General features: G+C 48.9%; 1 protein-coding gene across 6 annotated transcripts in view; it reads left to right on the top strand.

Annotated features, from left to right (window-relative positions):
* Positions 1 to 21,876, top strand: part of LOC119441915 (uncharacterized) — a 130,183-nt gene that overhangs the window by 19,320 nt on the left and 88,987 nt on the right. For 2 of the 6 annotated variants that reach the window (XM_049661723.1, XM_049661720.1), the window contains exon 4: positions 14,194 to 14,280. The exons of the other annotated variants lie outside the window; for them this stretch is intronic. In XM_049661723.1, the coding sequence (XP_049517680.1) occupies positions 14,194 to 14,280 (87 nt within the window). The remainder of the gene's footprint in view (positions 1 to 14,193; positions 14,281 to 21,876) is intronic. 6 annotated transcript variants of the gene reach the window in all.

Here is a 21,876-nt window from a genome sequence, read left to right on the forward strand (position 1 = left end):
TTGGCCTCTAACGCCTGAACGCGTTTGACGGGATAGTGGTCCCATCTAGAAACTGGTGCAGCAGTAGTAGTTAACCATTTCGAGCATTGAGTTTTATAAAATTATTACTAGAGGCAAATGTGGCACTACGACGAAGTACAATTTGTGAGCACTACTTTCTACTGGAGCTCAAAGCAAGGCAATTCAGCCAGCATGGTCATTATGGTTACTAAATAGGCTTGCGTAAACTTCGTCCTTTTGTTTCAAATGGCTTTCTGACATTGCAAGTTTATCTTTATAGTGTTGTAGAAAATCAAGTAAGTGATAATAAATTAACCCTAATAAAATTGTCCGACGCAGGATTAGAACACAGAACCTATAGCGCACAAGCCTGCATGGTATTGAAACCATTACGCCATGGGGGCTTTTTCTTTTCTTTATTGTCTCATTTGCAAGTTCACTCATTATGAAGCCCTTCGTTCACAGAAGAAGCACGTGCAAAGGATTATGTAGCATCAGCCAACCACCATTATTGCAATCCCATCAAAATTCTCTTAATTTTATAGAAGGTTCTGAGCTCTACAACCACTCCGGCGGGCAGTGCTTTTTGCACCTCGAGATAGGAGTTTTTACTTTCTCAACATTCGCGCAGGTCGTGCGTCTCGGGTCACAGTAATACCCGGCCATTTTGGAGGGCCAGAGGCTGTGAATTTAAGGGCAATGAACATAACTAGATCAAATGGAAGCACATTGTCATTTCCTATCGCTAGATATCGGATGCCGTTGCCGTCTAGCCGGAGTTCTTTTTTTAACTGTCTTTTGTAAAGCACCCCAAGAATACACTCCTTCCCAACACTGTAGAAAAACGTGATCTATTATCTCGGGTTGTTCTTGTTGTTCGGGTTGGTTACGGAACAAACATTCTGTTCACACAGTAGAAAAAAAACACACTCTTTTTCTTTCAAAACTGTTTTTACTTAATGCGTTCCTCCATCAGTTACACCCTATGAACTGTATGGTAAAGTTGTAAAGGTGTATGACTGTTAATGCGTTCGCATTCTTAGGGTACTTCACGCGCTTTCCTGGGGTTATCTATCTATCTATCTATCTATCTATCTATCTATCTATCTATCTATCTATCTATCTATCTATCTATCTATCTATCTATGTATCAAGCTATCTATGTCTGTACCTAACAATTTTGCTGCCTACCTGGCTCATTGGGTAGTCTGTGGCCGAAAGGTAAGAGTATCGTGCTGCTAGGTTGAGGTAACAAGGTTCCAAGCAAGAGATCGGGTCATCTTGGGTCACTGAGTATGCGCCAATCTGTACATGTATTTTCCAACAAAGCTCTTTCACGCCGACACGGGTCGCCGTAGATGGGAGTCTGGGTAAGCACCGCTGTTCGAACAATCTTTTTGGCGCCAACTTTGAGCACTGGTTATGTGCCATTCGGTTTGTGCTGGTCTTAAATGAACCCCGTTCATGACAACTTGGATCACTGGGTATGCGTTTGTAGGTATGTGCCACTCTTCAATGAACATCTTTGAAACAAACTCGCGTAAAGTGGTATGTTCCGTCCTACAATGGCGAACAAGATCCCTAAATTTATCCTATGCTCAGCGGAATTGTACTCACGTTCCAAGGATTCCTCAAGGACAGCAACCCGATGCATTTGCAGGCTGTGCCACCAATGCGCTGGCTATGTGGCATTTTCCAATCAATGCCTTTCGCGCCAACGCTTAAGCGAGCTGCGCCATAAATGCAATGGGTATGTCATGAGTCTCGCCAACTTGGGTCACTAAGTGTGTGCCACTCAGTGTGCGGCAAGTAATTCTCAGCGTTCGCAGGCATCGGCGCAACGCTACTCATCTAGGGGGCCGCGTGCGGACTTGTCGGTAGCGCGGCTAGATGGAGTAGCGTGTCCAGAAAAAATCGCGAGAGAGGAGCCCGGTAGTCGCGTGACTCGTTTCCGTGCATTGGCACGCATTGGCACGCCAGGCATTTTGGATGTCATCTCAGGCTTCGCGGCAGCGGCCCTAGATTGCGCAAAGTGCTCCTAGGGAAGCGTGAAAGAAGAGTCTCGCTGCAGTGCACCCCTTACACCCCTCATACGTAACCCGTCTCCACGGAGGCAATACGTTGTGTGGTTATATTTACTCAATTAAATTAATGGGAGGAGTCATGAGGGAGCTAGTGGGTGTACACTGCACCGGGGAGGCCAATTCCTGTTGTGGTGAGGGACTGCCTTTGTTGAAGCTTAGTGGGCCCTCCTAACATTATTGCACCTGTACTAGTATAGCCCCACACGCTCTCAGCAATAATATATATATATATATATATATATATATATATATATAGATGGGGGTTGAAGATTAATATATAGAAGGCAAAGATATAGTGCAATAGCCAGGCAAGGAAACAAGAATACAGGATCGCCAGTCAGTCTCGAGTACGTAAAGGAGTACGTTTATATAGGTCAAATAATCACAGGGGACCCTGATCATGAGAAGCAAATTTACAGAAGAATAAAATTGGGTTGAAGTGCATACGGCAGGCATTTCCAAGTCCTGACTGGGAGCTTTCCACTGTCGTTGAAAAGAAATGTGTACAATCATTGCATTATACCGGTGCCAAATAGTAACATATGTAACAACGGGGCAAAAGACTTGGAGGTTAACAAAGATGCTCGAGAACAAGTTAAGGACCGCACAAAGAACAATGCAACGAAGAATATTAGGTCTAACGTAAAGAGACAGGAATAGAGCGGTGGGGATCAGAGAGGAAACGGGGATAGCCGATATTCTAACTAACATTATGAGAAAACAATGGAGCTGGGCAGGACATGTAATGCGTTGGATGGATAACCGGTGGACCATTCGAGTTAAAGCATGGATACCAAGAGAAGGGAAGTGCAGTCCAGGACGGCAAAAAATTAGGTGCGGTGATGAAGTTAGGACATTTGCAGGCGCAAGTTGGAATCAGCTAGCGCAAGACAGGGGTAATTGGAGGTCACAAGGAAAGGCCTTCGTCCTGTAGTGGACATAAATATCGGCTGATGATGATGCTGATGATTTATTCAATGCTAATGCATTACCGATGACAGCCATCGTGAGATTGGTTCTGCCGAGCATTTTTAGTGGCACGAGCACCGAGTGGCACTCTTGTTTCTTGCGCAGCAACTTCCGGTTAGGGACCGACTTCCGGTTTGTCACAGAGGGGAGACAAAATTAAAGATAAATCCCAAAAAGTAAAACAGGTAGATATCGATAGTTGTGCTTATGATTGATGATACATATGACATCAGAGCGCAGGGTTGCGATAGTAAACAACTAAGTGTCAGGAATAATTGTAAACAATCAAGGACAATCCTGTTGCTCGACACGAAAGCGCACAATCATACACTTCAGATGCCCACCGCGTTAGTACAGGTTCCCGTGAAACTCCATCACCAGAAGTGACGCCATCAGTGACGTGACACTTGAACGAGGGGTACTCACTCATTACTAATAAAATAAAAAATACGGGGTAGCTTGCACTAGCGGCGCAAGGCTAAGGACACAGCGGAGCTGATCGGTTCCTAGCTGGTCCTGGCTACACGAAGTGATGCTAAGTTATACGAAGTAATGCCATCTGATGCGAAGTTAAACGAAGTAATGCGAAGTGATGGTAAGTTTTACAAAGAGATGCTAAGTTATACAGTAGAGATTCCCGGCAAGTCCGACATACAAGCATTTCCTCGTGGTCCGTGGCATCGGGGAACGCCTCGCGAAGCACTTGCAGTCCGAGCACACGTTTGTAGCAGCTACACACCGAGCTCAGCGCAGAGAGGTTCCTGTTGAACCATAGACGGTCGCAGACACGGCACGGATGTCCAAGCTCGAGAGAGAGAAGCTCAGGCCGGAATCGGCCGTTCGCGCCTCCCACGGACTTACGGCCATGGTATCGTTCGTTCTCGGCTTCTCTCACGTCGGGACTTCTCGGAGCCGACGCTTTCTCTCCCGTTCCCTAGCATTCTCTCGCTGAGCGTACTCGGGGTCTCCGGCTCGCCATCGTCGTTTTGCAGCGGCTTCTTCGGCTAACCGTGCTGGGTCCAATCGGCGTCGACGATGGCAGTCTCGCTTAGCAGCGCACCGCGGTTCTTGGTAAGCGGCTTCTTCCTCGGTAGTGCGCATCTGCCTTGGTCTCCGTATGTCTACGTCTGTCGCGCCGCCGCCGCACACCGGCTTTCATACGGAACTTAGGAGCGAATGCACAGTTGACCGTGACGTCACGCCTGACACCCGGCGCATGCTCAGTAGTGCGTAGCTGGTGGCGAAGTCGTAAGGGAAGTTTGGCGAAAGCTATTCACAGTGTACGGGCAGTCAGCGTAGACGCGCCGGGATAACATCACAGCGCATGCGCAGTAGCGCGCAGCTGCCGGGAGCTCGGCGGAGCCGTGTCAGTGGGCGCGTTAAGTTAAGGCGCTCGAGCGCGCTCTAGCCAGCAGAGCGCGCTCTTTTAAACTTAACGGCTAAAAAGCGACTTCCGGTGCGTGATTACGGAGCGCGCTCTACGCGCTCCCCCCTGGAAACGGTGCGCGAGAGCGCGCGCCTGCTACGGCTTCCGGAAAAATGACGTGTTTCCGACTCTTTCCACTTATGCAAGTCCGTGCTCCTTGCCCACTCGTTCCTGCCGCCGCTGCGCAGCCGGGCGTCTGCTCTAAGGCATGATCGGGAACTTCGCGTGTAGGCGCGGTTTGAGCTTATCACGAACCGAAAATGACGGCCCGATCATTACTAGCCAGACGCTCAGGTACGTAATCGGACAGTCGCAGTTTGGCGCCTTCTCGTCGCTACGTTCATGTGTATGACTTCTTCAGGTTCTCATGTTATCATGGAAGATGTTGGGGCACTGCTCATTGAATTGTGTGTCCGTGTATCTGGGCAGAAGGTTGATCACATAATCCTGGATGCCTCGGATCATAAGGCTTTCTGTCCTCTTGCGATCGGCAATGAGTCATCAGTCAGCATACCGCGGAGCAGAAATAAATCCTCTGTTAGGACCCTATCCTCTGAGAACAGCACGAAAAGCTTGCATCGCATACATAAGCCGCTGCTGCTTCGTTCGTCGCCGCGCGTCAAGTTCTTCTAGCTCTTCATCGTCTATCAAGAACTGCAGGATGGTGTTTATCGGCGGCGCCATCTTCAAAAAGCGCGCTCAATGCGATAGCGGTCGCGGAAGCAACACAACATTCGCCAGACGGCGCGTTCGTGCGCCCGAAAGCAGTCGGCGAAAATCGCCGTTAAGTTAAGCTCCGAAGGCGTCGCACTCGAGCGCACTCGAGCGAGCTCCTTTGGAGTTCGGAGCGCGCTAACTTAACGCGCCCAGTGTCGCGCTGGAGTGTACTAGAATGGGGAGTGCGTCCTGCGGATGCCTTCACAAGCGCCGAGGTTGATGCAAAAAAAAAAAAAAAAGAATACGCTGAAATTGCGGCGGCGCTGCCGTTGCCTTATTCTTAGGGAGCCTACATGCAACGCCGTTTTCAATGGCGTTGCATGTCGGCTGCCTACTTACTCTGAAGCTGCGGTCAATAAACAATGGCTCCGGTGGTTTCGGCAGTGCCCATTAGGTGAGGCAAGCTCACGGGCTGATTAGCTGTCATCTGCTCGAGGCACCGTCGTTGTTGCGCCGCTTGCATCGTTGTCGTCGCCCTTTCTCCATTTTTTTGACCTGTGGTGCCTAGAATATAAGTATATTCTAGGCACTATACCACAGGTAAGAGGGGAATAAAACCACTGTTTCCGCCGCCGCGTATGAAAACCAGATGCAGCAGAGCGAAACGCCTGTCAAAGCTCCATGCAGCTGGGGTAGGGTCTCCGACGCGACGAGCGTCCGGCCGGCGCGCGGGGCCGCTCTTTCAGGTGAAGGCGACGCTGGCGCCACCTTTCAATAAAAAGAATCACCACATATCCACGAAGTGAATGATTATGAGTAGGCGAAGCACCGGGGGATCATTCGGGTAACGGTGAATCCCCCGAGAGCGCGGGAAGCGGCGGCAAAACGCCGGAAGTGTTCTCTACCTGAGGTTAGTGGCGCCGATACTCGGTTCAAGCGTGAGCCCTCAACTCTGGGTCGGCTTGCCGGCGTTGCCGTACTGCTGCAGCTTTGCGAGCCCTCAGCTCCGGCTCCGCATGCGGGCGTTGCCGTGCTGCTGCAGCTTCCTTCATTAAGACTGCGTTGTGATCAGTAAAACGGCACGGCGACGCTGGCAAGCAGACCCAGAGGCGGCGAGAGCGCGGGAAGCGGCGGCAAAACGACGGAAGCGTTCTCTACCTGAGGTTGGTGGCGCCGATGCTCGGTTAAAGCGCGAGCTTCGCGAGCCCTCAGCTCCGGGTCCGCTTGCCGGCGTTCCCGCACTGCTGCAGTTTGCGAGCCCTCAGCTCCGGGTCCGCATGCCGGCGTTGCCGTGCTGCTGCAGCTTCGCGAGCCCTCAGCTCCGGGTGCGCTTGCCGGCGTTGCCGTTTTGCTGCAGCTTCTCCCACATTAGACTCCGCGTCCGCTTGTTGTCTGGGTCGTCGTGCTGCAGCAGCTTTGCAAGCCCTCGACTCCGCTTGCAGTTGAGCCGCCACTCTCGCCTTTTATTGCGATAGCAATTATATGGACACTCCAAAGCAGATTTCTGCCGTCGGCGTCGCCGTCGCCGTCGCCGTCGCCGTGAGGTTCCGTATGACGTCAATGGAGATGAAATCGTCGCCGCGCGATGATGATAAGTGGTTCTTGAGGGAAAGGGAAAGGTTGGCGCTATCTTCTGCAGCCCTTGAGGGAGCACGGCTCAGCGCCAACGGGGAGGGGTAAGTGGGAGCGAAAAAAGGGATAGAGTGGAGTCGCCATGGCTGGGCGAAGCAAAACCGGCAGGCATAGGCGGCACGTATCAGGCCGAGATGGAAGGCCTTGGTGTGCTGCAGAGTCTGCAGGGGTGTTGTGCCAGGCCGGTCAGGCCCGGGGTGGGGTGGGAGGCCGTGAGGCCTTCCCGCTTGTAGAAATGTCCTTAGAGGCGTGCGGAGAGCCCTGACGAGTCAAGGAACTCCACGACGCCTCGAAGTGCAGAAAGGTGGTGTCGGCCGGGGAAGAGGAGATCTTCCTCCTTGCCAGAGGGGAGGCCCAGGCGCCGGAACTCCTGCAGGAGTGGGCCCCGCTGCTGGAGGTACGTCGCCGCGCGCCGCCGAACGCTGTATGTGCGAGTGAAAGGGCGCGAGGGACGCGTGCTTTCACGGGGAGTGAACCCACGGCGGAGAACAAACGCGCGTTCTGCGCCGTGCGGTAAGGGCTGCAGAAGTAGGCGTCTCTTTCCTCCTTTACACTCACCATATATGTAGAACAAACGCGCCTTCTTCCGACGCGCGAAAGGCCGTTGGGGGGGGGGGGGGGGGGGGAGGGAAGAGAAGCGACGTTTAGCTGCAGCACCAAGTGCCTATTTATATCAGAGGCTCCGGCAACAGTCACCAACGCCGCACGCGTTTTGTGCGAACGCGGGCAAAACGCCGACGGCGTCGACAACAGTTGTGCGTGTTGCCGGTGCTGCTGCATGTCCAAGTTTATACAGCTGATAAAGCTACTATCATTACTCCGTTTTGCTTTCGCAATTTGCTATCGCAATTGATGCTTCGCCTTTCAGGTGAAACTGCGACAACTTTTTTATCCATAGCGTGCGCGCCGTTATCAGAAGCGACCGTTATCATCCATGGCTGAAGAGAGAAAGAGAGCGCGCGTAGGGAACGAGCGTTTATATGGGCGTCTTGCGCTGGAGTTTGAGGTATAGTTGCGGTGCCTGGTGGCGGGGAAAAACGTCATCTGGGTAGTACCAGCTTGGATAGTATTGAGCCCTGGCTGTGGCGAAGCACGTTTCTAGCCCGCGTTTTGCGTCGATTCGCACTTTTTTCTGCCCTGTTTCGAGTGCGAAAAGGCTCGTCACTTCTCACGGACCATGGCGACCAGGCTTCGAGCTGGCCGCAGCCTATAGTTATACGAAAACGCACTCTCCGTGTGCCGTGGGACGTAATGCTGGAAGCAGAAGACATCGGCGACGCCGATCCGGAGAAACCTAGCTCAGCCTCGAAAAAGCGTCACCGTTGTTACTGCTGCGTCGTGGGCTGCCATGAACAAGAAGGCCTGAATCCCAACATCAGATTCTGCCGTTTTCCTTCAAGGCCTCACGAAGTGGAGCGTCGGGCGCGCTGGATAACTGCAGTCCGTCGCGCTGGGTAAGCGAAATGGAAGACCGACATAGCAGCAGGCATGGCTGGTGATTCACGATTCGAGACCCGGCCACAGCGACAATTAACAATTTGACAGGTGCGAAGTGGTGAAGTGACCAGGTGTGTGCAAATGACCACAATTGGTCGGGCTGATTCGGTGACAATTCACTTATTATTATTCACCGACCGACTGGACTGGACTGGACTGAACTGGACTGAACTGAACTGGCTGGCTGGCTGGCTGGCTGGCTGGCTGGTTGGCTGACTAACTGACTGACTGACTGACTAACCGACTGACTGACTGACTTGCTTGCTTGCTCACTGTGCCTGCGATATTGGCTGACTGTGACTGTGACTGGCTGACTGTGACTGAATGTGACTGTCACTGACTCGCTGACTGAAACCGACTGACTAGCTTACTTGCTGACTGTGCTTGCGACTTTGGCTGACTGTGACTGTGACTGGCTGACTGTGACTGAATGTGACTGTGACTGACTGTCACTTTGACTGAGTGTGACTATGGCTGACTGTGACTGACTGACTGGTGCTCCGGTGCTGGGTTGAATCAGAAACTCTGGTCTGAATTTACGATCAGACACAGGCCACGCATGGACTGCGAGGTAATGCCGCTAGATGGCGCACCAGAGCACGAGAGGAGGGAGGAGGAAAACATTTATTAAGGAAGAAAAAAAAAAAAAACAAGCAGGCGTCTTCCTGCATGTGCTGGGAGGTGCCCTCAGTCCAGGGCTCCTGCGGGTCTTGCTGTCTTCCGGGTACGCCGCACCAGTTGTAGCAGGTCACGAGGGTCGGAGCTAGTCAGCACGACCTCGCACTGCTCGGGTGTGGGGTTTGGTATATGCGGGGCTACCTGTATTTTGGGGCACGCCCATGTGGTGCGATATAGGGAAGCGTAGTCGTTACAAAGGGGGCATTTGTACAAGTACAGTGCAGGGTGTATTGCGTGTAATCTGCTTAAAGGGGGGTATGTGTTGGTTTGTAATTGTCGCCATGCTACTGCGTCTTCACGTGAGAAGGTCTTGTGTGGGGGTGGGTATTCTCGTCTGTTCAATCTGTGGTGTTGTAATATGGCGTTGTATCGTAAAGGTACGGGTTCCATAGATGCGGCCGTATCGCTCTCTTGTGGCGCCCGGGTGGCATGAGCTTGGGCTACAGCGTGCGCACACTGATTTCCACGGAGAGACTCGTGTCCTTGAGTCCATACTTTTTTAACGTCGGGTAATTGAGAGAGTAGATGGCTACACGCTTCATAACCGTCGCGTTTCGGCGGTGGCAAGATGGTGTGTCACTACATTGATTCAACGCTAATCATTATAATGTCAGCATTCACTTTCAGATGGGTTCTCCAATAATTATTTGGTCATGTGAGCACAGTGGAGGTCTTCTAGTGTATTTCATACGTACCAGTGTTGGTTTCAGTGCGGTGTGAGTCGGCGTGGTTGACTTTGTATTTCAGGCAATGAGCATTTTCTTAATCGGTATTTATGGGCTGGTTCGTGCCGTACCGTTTCTATAATAATTGTATAGAAGAATGCAGGTTTTATTGCGATAGCAATTATATGGACACTCAAAAGCAGATTTCTTCCGTCGGCGTCGCCGTCGCCGTGAGGTTCCGTATGACGTCATTTGGAGAAGAAATCGTCGCCGTAGTGGTAAGTGGTTCTTGAGGGAAAGGGAAAGGTTGGCGCTATCTTCTGCAGCCCTTGAGGGAGCACGGCTCAGCGCGCCGAACGCTGTATGTGCGAGTGAAAGGGCGCGATGGGCGCGTCTTTCACGGGGAGTGAACGCACGGCGGAGAACAAACGCGCATTCTGCGCCGTGCTCGCTTAAGGGCTGCAGTAGTAGGCGTCTCTGTTCTCCTTTACAATCACCATGTATGCAGAGCAAACGCGCCTTCTTCCGACGGGCGAGAGGCCGTGGGGGAGGGGGAGGGAAGGGAGGCGACGTTTAGCTGCGGCACGCAGTGCCTATTTATATCAGAGGCTCCGGCAACAGTCACCAACGCCGCACGCATTTTGAGCGAACGCGGGCAAAACGCCGATGGCGTCGACAACAGTTCTGCGTGTTGCCGATGCTGCTGCATGTCCAGGTTTATACAGCTGATAAAGCTAATATCATTACTCCGTATAGCTCTCTACAAGTTTGCTATCGCAATTGATGCTTCGCCTTTCAGGTGAAACTGCGACAACTTTTTTATACGTCTCTGATATAGCCTAGTATATGAAAAAAAGCGTATATATAGCTGAATAATTTCCCCTGACATAAGGAAGCGTTACCAAATTCTTGGCTAGATTTCAGGCAGTGGCAGAACAGGCCTCCAGGATTTCACTGTCTTCGATGTATGTGTTCCTTGGGCTATCACACACCAGCGAAGGACCTTTGAGGCTATAGCATTATAGGCGGACCCCAAACGTTTTGCATCCATCTGTCTGACGACAAATGTCGCAGTTTCGCCTGAACGGCGAAGCATTGATTGCGATAGCGTGTTGTTAAACAGCTAAACGCAGTTTTGTCAGCTCAATGAAATTCTATTGCCAACTAAATTAACAAGCATGCTGTCATGCGCGCACAAGCAAACACGGACCCATCTCAGTCGATAACTGCGGACACTCGCTATCAGAGCGCTGGTGACATAAAAGACCGGCAGCAGCGGCAAGCGAATTCCTCTTCTTGCTTGCTCTCGCTTCAGCTCGATCTAGGCGCGTGAGAACAGAGCGCACACAAAGCCATCCGGTTGCGCTGATCGGCTAGCCTTAACCCACCCCCGATTACCCCACGATAGGGCGTACGCGCTGTTGCGCTCAGCGGTCCAGTCAAGGAAGAAGAGGAGATCCGCAATAAGCGGCCCCTTTCCCTCCCCCATCTTATTGAGCGTGCGTATTACCACCGTTGGACTTTACACGAAAGATCGGGGTGACGGCGACGGCAGAAATTCACCTGGAGTTATCCATACAATTACTAACAAATAGACTGGACAAAAACAAATAGACAGAATAAGCGCTGATTACCTATTCGTGCGAGTGAAATCGCCAATAGGAAACGAAGTGGCGGAACGTCGCTTTCATAAATAAGTGTTCCTTCATGGTCGACCTTAACGTACGGACGCGCAGCTGTGTAGACGTCACGGTCATCACAATCAAAGTATGCTATAACATACTTAGAGATGCTTGCGGTGCCAAGTTCTGGTCTATTTTTGTAGCGTTAGCTACACTGGCCTAGCCAAGCCCGTTTCGCGCGGCACATCAAGAGCCGTGCTGCGCATGCGCAAGGATCAGTGATGTCACACGGCTTGCGCACCGGAGCCACCGGAGCCGGCACCTCTCGCGCACTCCGCCGCCGCCGCGCGCGACTCACCGCCGCCGGTCTGCGCATTCCAGAGGAGTGACGTCGTAGCCGTAGTAGACGCGCTGGCGCCGGCGCGCGCTCGCTGTGCAGTCGCCGTCTGACACTGCGCTGGAGCCGCTGCGCTTCGGACTGGCGTTTGCCAGTGTGGTATAGCCATGGAGAAGGAGAGCGCAAATGCTGCTCAACAGCGCAGAAGAACGGAGAAGCTTGACTCATCGGATCCCGAAGTAGTTGCCTGGCAATTAGCGGTTGAGCGTAGGAGACAACCAGGAAAGCTAAGAATAATCAGCTGAACCTTTGCTAACGCTACGTATATCCTGGCATAGCCGAGCTAAGCCACGGCAACTTTTTTTTCCCTCACAGGTGTAGCGGATTTATTCGTTGTTTTGGTCAGAAAGAGCGCATTCAGAAATCTCTTTAATACTCTGCAACCTGTAAGGAAGCTACAGGGCCTAAACTAGTCTGCACTTTTAATTCATAAGCCCTATTTCTCAGTGACCAGCACGTTTCAGTGGATTAGCGGATGTCTATTGTTACGTTCGGCTGCTACGTGCTAAAATGGCTGCTTTGGGCTACGGTCTGCTTTGTGAATACCACATGGTATAATACGAATGGTTTTGATAAAATGAGAAAGAATCACGACATCCAAGAACACGTGGTACTACGTTCTTCTTAGTTACGTCAAAACGAAATTATGTGCTTTACTAATATTCTAGGTGACCATAAGTTTCACCGTAGGTCAGCGAAGGGATAGAAATGGTCAAACAAACTAGCACAAATGCAAATAAGATGTGTGCAAAACTACCATTACGAGGTGTTTGGGAGGGCCCTTTATTCACAAAGCTTCTGTTATTGAAGTGGTGCCCTCTAGAGCACTGCACGGGCCGAATTTTGCGGCCCGGGCCCGGCCCGGGCCCGTTTTTACATTGGGCGGCCCGCCCGAGCCCGATCAGAACTTTTATGGCGAGAACCGGGCCCGGCCCGGGCCCGGAAATAATCTACGTTACCCGCCCGGCCCGGCCCGCCACCCCTGTACCTTAAGCCCGAGCCCGGCCCGAGCCCGACTCGAAACCGGCCCGAACCCGGCCCGAGACCGAGAAATACATGTTTTTCAGAGTTTGGAAGCCCGAGAATAACTCGAAGAAAGCCCGAGCCCGGCCCGGGCCCGCGTCTAAAAACCCGAGCCTGGCCCGGGCCCGGGTCAAAAAGCACACGCCGTGCCCGAGCCCGGCCCGAGCCCGTGAAAAAATTCCTCTACCCGGCCCGGCCCGGCCCACGGGCCGGGCCGGGCCCGGGCTTTCGGGTAAGCCCGAGCCCGTGCAGTGCTCTAGTGCCCTCGACTTGCCATAAGACGAGCGCTCCCACCTGCTATAGCGGCGATTGTTGTCATGACTGGCTGATGCTGGATTGCTCGGAAACGAGAAAAAAATTATCTAAAAAATACCTTGGATTTTACAAACCGAAATAAGGGTCTGATTATGAGGCACGGAGGAATGGGAAATGGAATTTCGAGCTCCTGAGGTTCTTTAGCACCCGCATATTGCACGGCAGACAGGTGCTCTTGCATTCCGCTACCATCGAAATGTGGCCGACGCGGCAGGTATTGAACCTACGACCTCGTGCTCAGCAGCCAAAGCCCTTGACACTAACATATTTCGACGGGTTTCTGGCCAGTGAGAGAACGCTCTTACGCAAAAGAAATTTTTGGGAATACGGGCGCAGTTTACCTGGCAGCCGTTCACCTTGTAGTGTTCATAAGAATTACACCAGTTATTTCAAAGAAATGCCTGTATTCGGCTTGAATCGCCGCGGAAGACGTCACTTATATAGCTCACACGCAGACACGGGTGCACACACATGCAGAAATTAAGAAAAAAATGCTGTAGGGTTTTATAAACGGTGGCATTTATGCATGCTAGCTTAAAAATCTTGCTGCCTCAGTTTAATTGACATTTATTATAAACAAAAAAAGCAACGTGTATACTGATATAGTATATAATTGCGCTCATACTCAGGTTTTCTACAGAAAGCGCGGTCGAGAACCATCAGTGGACGCCTGTACAAGTCCACCTATGAAATGTTTTGAATATGTGCATCAAGAAAACGCGTGAGTATTGGTGAGCAAAAAAATTATACTGGCATTGTCCAGTGAGATGGATATGCAATTGTAAAAGATTTTTCGGGGCCGCCGGCCTGTGCCTGAGACGGGCAAGAATGAAGAAACGGTTTTTAATGAAAATGTTTAGTTAATGTCCAGGACTATTGTATATAAGTTCACAGCTCACCTGTTCAATGAGGTAAAAGCGTAACATAAGATCAGTTCTTGTCCATAATGTCCGTCCTTCTTTTTTACTTCCACACTGGCCCTAATCAGATTTCCAAACCCTCGCAAAAGGGAGCCGAATTCTCGAAGTTACACATAGATCTCATTGAGCGAGTTGTCAAAATTTTCTTCTTTTTGTGTGTTATTTGGTATTGAGTGGTTGCCCTCGCTAATAATATCTCTGACATCATGATTGGCAGGAAAACTTTATTACGATCAATGACAGCGTAAAACCTCATTGCGAATACGAGCCCAGATACACGTTGCACGTTATCTTTCATTTCTTTTCAGGTGCTGATGGTGAGCAAACGGCGAATTTCATATATACCAACTACAAGAATTGCGCCGTAGTGGATTTCCCGTTCAACAAGAGAGAAAGTAAGGATCGGTAATTTACTATGCTTATCGGTACAATCTGTTCATTGCTTCGCAAGAAGCACGTAGAAGTGCATACCATGGGACACCATTTCGTTACAATCATATGAGGCCAACAAACAACGAGCTAAACGAAATCATTCGGGGTACTAATTGCGCTTATTGATTTGTAGAGTTAGCTACGGGTGATTATCAAATATTGCGATGGTCTTTATGTTCCTAACAATGAAAAATATCGCCCTTTCGAACGAAATGCGAATGTTTCAACCGAAAGTAGTGAATTATTAGACAGTTATACGAAGTAAGGTTAGCATCTTTATCAGGAGCATAAACTGCTGTAAACATTCGCTTACTAAGTAAATTACCAGGCAAGCTGTCACGTGCGCACAGGCTAGCACGAACACATCTCAATCGATGACCGCGGACACTCGCTGTCACAACGCTGGCATGATAAAGAGCGGCAGCCGCGGCGAGCGAATTCCCTTTCGTGCTGGCTCTCACTTCAGTGGGAACTAGACGCATGAGAACTCGGCGCACACGAAACTATCAAGTATCTCTTGCCGTGTAGCCTTCGAACGCATCGCAGATGGCTTCAAAGATAGGGCGTGGGCGGCCGCGCTAAGCTGCCGCAACCTTAAGTGGAAGAGCAGATGCGTACTAATCTGGCCCTTTCCTCCTCCTTCTAAGCGCCGCACATCTCCCGACTCCCCGCTGCGCGCGTGAGACAATCGCGCACAGTGAACGCTGCTGTGGGCACGAACTAGCACATTTGTACAGGGCAAAAACACGGTCTGTAAACTGCTGTATGCTGCCTTCAGGTATCGAGACTGCCACAGTCAAGATGTTCGCTGTATGAGCAAGACTAAGGGTAAAGAACCCAAGGGCTCCATTTCAAGTAACAATATTTTTGAGCCAGCAGAATTTAAAGTGAAGAAAAGAATAACGTAAATTGTCTAAACAGGTGGGAGTATTATATTAGAAATGTATGCACTTTCGAATTGCCCACCCGCGAACATTTTCATTTGAGACGTGACCTAGCTTATCGCTGCAGGAGTTTGAAGTTTGCGTTTGCTGCGCGAAGTCCGCCCGCGACGCCGAGGAGATCTCTCCCGCTCCTGCTATCGACGGCTCAAACCCACATATCGAATGCGGGTATGAGCCACACGTGGTTACCTTCCTTCACACGTGGTTACCTTCCCTCTCGCTTTCTCTGTGTGTTTCCCTCTTTCTTTATTTATTTCCTTCTTTCTTTCCTTCCGGCCTTCTTTCCTTTTCTTTCTATCTTTCTTGCTTGTGCCTGGCTCATACTCGCACATTTAATGCAGGTATGCGCCACACGTGATTTTATTATCCTTAATCGTGATTTAACTGACGAGCACGTCTGGTTATTGATGTCATGACTTATCAGTCATGCTAGTCATACATTCATACCCTTCCATGCCAATTTTGGTACATACCAAGTGAACGAGACGCCACAAGATTTTTGGCTACTTCCGCCGTTCACGGACGCGATCTCCTGGAACCTAGCCCTTAGCAGCTTCGCTCTAAAAAGTGGTCGTCGCATCACTGAGTTAGCGGCACTCGGGATTTCGCCTTCAAATCGTCTTAGTCGCAACATTAGGGACCCCTAGTAATTTTTATAAAATAATTTCTCTATCCGCTTGGTCGCATTATTCATCACAAGCAGCAACAACTTAAAAGAATGCACAGGATAAACCATCACATTTTATCGTGTGATCAAATAAGCAAGTCTAATACCCCTGACACACTGGCACTCTAAAGTCCTTTTGGTAAGGGGACATCTACTGGGAAGGCGTTCAAGCACAGTGACACACGACAAAGGAGTATCTCCCTCCCGACAAAGTTCCTTTGTGGCAAAGATAATCGGGCATCTACTTTTCGAGTGGAAAGGTGTACTCTCACATACAGCGGGCACAACTCATCAATAGAAAGAAGCCTGTTAGATAGCTAAGGTGCCCCGTAAGTATTTTTTACCTTGGAAAATGTTTAAGCGGTAATGCGATTTGTCGAACAGTGAAGATTTACTCTAGTTATACTCTCAAACGCCCGCACCACGTCGCTAGCGCCCCCATGTTAAATTCCAAATACGCGCATTATAAGCGATCAAAAATGAGAAAAAAATTTGTTTGGTTCTACAATCACTAAATATAACCTACATGCGCAGCTTCTTTTATATGTTTTCTCGCTTGCTGATTTAACAAGCAGACCTTTTTTCTTTTTTGTGGCGTTCATTTGAGGAAGCACCTAAAGAAGTTAGTGCGCTGTCATGTGTCATCGGCGCAACTCCTTTCTGCAAAGGGTCCTTCAGAGTAGCAAAAGGAGTTTCCTGCAAAGGACTTTACTTTTGTGCCCGTATGTCAGAGGTATAACAGAGATGTGGAAAAATTGGAGGACGCTTAAGCTTGGCCTTTAAGAGTGGAAAGCAATAGCTTTCAAAGATCCCTGACTGCTTTTCATGCTTACCGGCAACTGCAGCTTATGCAACCGTAATGTTTACCGGGAAACCCTGGCGGCGAAAGCTATGCACGAAGGCGAGCTTTCTGGTAGAAATGCGGCCTCTTGCGCGGGATCGATCGCGGAGGTCATGCACAGCCGGGCCAAAACATTTACAGCATTTTCTGGTTTCTGCTATTGTTTCGTACGTTTCATATTTCAATATGAGAAGGTTTTAACATAAAAGGCATGTGTTCGGTGTTTTCTTTCAGGGCATTTTTTTTTTTGCTGGCTGTCATTCTCAAAATTCCTAGGAATAACTTTGTCAAGCATGTAAGACAAGGTATGACAAACTTTAGTGATAGAATGGTGCGACAATATGACCCGCATATACGGCATGCCAAACAGCAAGGCGGGGCATATACATATACCTAAATATATACGGTAAGTTTCGCTCACAGGATGCCGGCACCAGAAGGCGACACCAGATTTTCTGCGAGACGGGGCCCTTAACGCTGTTGCGTTAAAAATACACATACCGAGGGTTCAAAAAAAAAAAAAAACACGGGAGTAACCTGGTATGACGCAGAGTTCACGTCCATGTGTGGTCACGAGCTTATTCCTTTACAGTGTGCTAGAATTTTGTTTTTCTGTTACGCTCGAGGAGCACTAACAGCGGGAACTACTTTTGTTTCCTTTGCAGGCTGCGGTCTATGGGTCACTAAAGAAGCGATACATAGTCCGCCGCAGGAATGCTTTGACCAGTTTGAGGACAACTGTGACATGGCGGTAGCAGTTTTCGACGACGAAACGTGCAAGGGCGTGTTGGACAACATCTAACGAACTTTACACGCATGTGCATTTTCTGGAGCGTTTGGTCATTTGTACTGAATAATAAATTGCGCCGTCACAGAAAACTAAAGTGGCTCGTCATTTATTGATTTCTAATTCATGTAGCCCTTCTCGTCACAGTCCGACCTCGCCTCCCCCCTAAGAAAAAAAGATGACACGCATATCCAAGCATTGGAATCTAAATGATGCGAAGTAGCAGTAGTGCTGGCACAACCACGTTGTCTGTAGCTGTTAGCTGTCTGGGTCACGAGGTCGAAGTCGATCTGCGATGCTTTTCTGGGGAAGAATGCTGATGAGAGTTGCGTGACACAGTGTAGTATGACACATATATAAATACATATAATACATTGGGCATTCGTGTAACTGTGGCATTTCATTCGGGGGGATGGGCAAATTGTGGGCCCATACCCAGTGCCCGACGTTGTTATTTGAGAGGATAAATAGGAAACCAAGGCCAAGTTTGGCTTTTTCAGGGAATAAACGAAGAGTGGGTGTGTTTGACGTCACGTCATGTATATTCGGAGTGAAGTGAAAATTGTGCTTTGTATCATAGCCTTATTCAGTGGAGTGTCGCGGAGAGTACGGTTCGCATGCTCCCTAATCGTGTGATCGAGGAACAGAGAGTCGCAGTGAACTTTCTGTCTTTCTGTGGTCAGAGAGAGTCAAACCTGTGAACATCCCCATCGTCCGTGCAGCGCTGATATGGCACCAGCGAATTACCACACCTTCGGCCTTTTGACTGAAGCAATGCAAGGCCTTTGTTTCAGGTTAGATAACGAGGTCCAGCTGACGTTGCGGACATGGCTTCGTGAGGAACCAAACACTTCTTAGAAGATAGGATATAGAAGCTGATTACACAATACCAAACGTACATTTCCATGCAGAAAAAACATATGAAAAATTGATATGCGTAGTTATTCTTCTTGTGTGCTTAAAATGCTATGTGAAAATTGCCTCTATCTTTTCGGTTGCCCTCCTAAACCCACAACATATGCGGTGTGGAAATCACAAAGAATACCAAACCCTGAGAAGGTGGCAAAACTTTAAAGAAGTTTCCTCAACGTCCAAAGCCTTGAAGCTCAGAATACACAATGCGACCACGGCTACGTGACCTCGAGACATCTCCTATCGCTCTCGCAATTATAGAAACACCGCTAGATAAAGATAGGTAAAAAATACCCCTGGATGGTTACGAGTGTGTAAAGCAAATGTTGTTTGTGTGAGAAAAAGGAATATTTTGTAGACATGTTCAGTTTTGTGGCCTTTATTTGTTTTAATGTAGCGATGACGGTCTTTTGATCGCTAAAGTTATATGCTGAATGTTTTAGATCAAATCGCTGGTGTGGAAGGGTGGTCGATCTCGGCTCCAGCAAATTAGGCACTTGGCGATTGCGAACTGGTGGCAGACAGCAGGAGTACAACCGAAACATAGATAGGTCACTCCCGCAAAACTCCAACAAGAACATCGCCTCGTGAGGCAGAAGCACGACAGAGAGATCGTTCTTGAACAGCAACCGATCGCCTACAGAGCATTTGTAGCCGAAGGTGCTGTCAATAATCTGTTTCAGTGAGTGCCTTTGTTGAAGCCTCGGACTTGATTGGTATATTTTCTTGCCGACTTCGGCACCTCGCATCTGCCTCGGAGGATCACAAAGCAGGATTATCAATGATTGCTGTGCCTCTGCGGCTTCTCTGATCGACACTGCGGCTAGAACTGCACGGACGTCGCATATATGTCGTTGTGCTTGTGTTGCTGCGGCTCGAACGAATGAGTAATCTCGCTCACGTGGCTGTGCGGCTGATTCTGTGGCATGAAAGGCAGGACTGTTTTGGCAGACTAGGCGTTTCCGCTACGGATCTCGAGCTCACTGGACCGCTTGGCGGTGTGAGGCTCCTGGTGTGTCCATGAACATCCACAATATTGTGGCCACAATAAGTTGGATGGTTAGTACGCTTCCGTTTACGAATGACTCACACTCATTGCGCGCAAGACCATCTGGTCGTGTTCAAGGGAAGCGAGCTTTGAGCCCCATTAACTGAATGGTCTTTTATCATTGGAGGAACGCATGGCGTTTTGACAAACTACACCTTCTGGTGGGCTGGCAAAATCTGCGCATGCAAACGGCGGCAGCAGTAGGAAACTGAGCAACGCGGTACACCGCGTGCTGTCTCACGCACCTTTCTCGCAGTAGATGGAGCCGACGGCCGCTAACTGAGCAACAAGCTAAGAAATGCAAATGTTTTCATAATATATGCTTCGTTATTTCACCCCCTTTATTCTATTTGACGTTCTTCCTATATACGACGTAGAGCTGCATAAGAGCGTCATCTTAAAAAAAGATCCTGTCTCTGGTATGCATTGTTCAGCCTTTGTCGCCTCTTCAGGCCATACGAGCACTTTGGCGCTGAGTTTCAGAGCCAGGCTTTGTATCGACTTGCCCACCCTAACCACGGCTCTATGACTACTACTGCTACCAGCCCCAAGACCGTACAACATGCGAAGAATATGCGAGTGAGAAAACTCATGAATGATGTTAAGCGCAGGATAGCTTGTTAGTACTATTTTTGTACTTCAAAAAAATGTTTTGAATAGAGGTTGCAGACTGCCTTCGAACTACTCTTCTGGCAGAGAGCAACAGGGGATCTCAAACGAGTGTCATGGTAAGCATATTTATAACCGAAGGAGTTTTAATTGAAACACATATTTATTTATTTATTTATTTATTTATTTATTTATTTATTTATTTATTTATTTATTTATTTATACTGTCAGCCGTGAGGCCGTTACAAGGTGAATCCAGACAATACAACTGAACAAGTGTACACACCCACAAGTACGAACTTTTATACACACCTAGTTCAATCAACTAGAAACCAACAGCCATAATAACACAATCATCTAGCGGCTATGTGGTTCGTTATCGTCATCATCATCATCATCATCAGCCTATTATATTTATGCGCTCTGCAGGACGAAGACCTCTCCCTGTGAACTCTAATTACCCCTGTCTTGCGCTAGCTGATTCCAACTTGCGCCTGCAAATTTCCTACCTTCCACACCCCGCCTACTTTTCTGCCATCCTCGACTGTGCTTCTCTTCTTTCCGTATCCATTCTGTAGCTCTAATGGTTCACTGGTTATCTATCCTACGCATTACATGTCCTGCCTAGCTCCATTTTTCCCGCTTAATGTCAACTAGAATATCGACTATCACCGTTTGTTTTCTGATCCACACCGCTCTCTTCCGGTCTGTTAACGTTAGGCTTAACAGTTTTCGTTCCATCGTTCTTTGTGCGGTGCTTAACTTGTTCGCGAGCTGCTTTGTTAACCTCCAAGTTTCTGTCCCATATGTTAGCACAGGTGGAATGCAATGATTGTACACTTTTCTTTTCAACAACAGTGGTAAGCTCGCCGTCAGGACTTGGAAATGTCTGCCGTATGCACTCCAATCCAATTTTATTCTTCTGTAAATTTGCTTCTCATGATCATGGTCCCTTGTGAGTATTGACCTATTAAACGTACTCCTTTGCATACTCGTGACCGACTGGCGATCCTGAATTTTTTGAACATCATCTTTGTCTACTGCCTATTAATCTGGATACAGGCCACAAATACAACAGAGTTACCGACCAACACTTACAACAGTACGCTTGGTTTCAGACTCTTAACCTCGGCGACAGTCGTAACAAGAAAAACAAGAAAATTACAAGATATTCTTTTTGGATAAGTAATGGGACAAACAATGTTCGAAATTGAGCAGATAGTCTACTTGGAAAAGATCCTGAGGCCGGACATTCCATTCAGCTATTGTTCTTGGAAAGAAAGAGTACTTAAAGTAGTTAATTCAGGCCGTCAATGGGTGTAATTTGATCTTTGTGAGAATTTCGCTCAGCTCACGAGGAACACTGCTTCAAGTACGGGCTTTTGTTTAGGTTGAAGTGATTATTACGCAACAGATATAGAAACTTTAGCCTGGCGAACTTTCTTTGGTTAAAGTGAAGGTAATTTTAGCTCACGGAGCATGTCACTCACTACATGTGTAAATTTATATCTAGATAGAATGAGCCTAGCCACTCTTCTCTGAACTTTTTTCAGTCCTATTAACTTTTTTTGTTTGATGCCGATCCCATAGAACGCTCGCATGTTTCAATGTTCGACGTATCAGCGCGAGATAGGCAGTTACTTTTGCTTTTGTGGAACAAGCTTCAATTTTCTTGTGATGAGCCACAACTTTGATCTGGCTTTTGAGCATATGTTATTTAAGTGTGTATGCCAATTTAGATTTGAAGGTAT

Source organism: Dermacentor silvarum, chromosome 2, assembly GCF_013339745.2.
Source record: "Dermacentor silvarum isolate Dsil-2018 chromosome 2, BIME_Dsil_1.4, whole genome shotgun sequence".
In the NCBI taxonomy this organism is placed as follows: Eukaryota; Metazoa; Arthropoda; class Arachnida; order Ixodida; family Ixodidae; genus Dermacentor; species Dermacentor silvarum.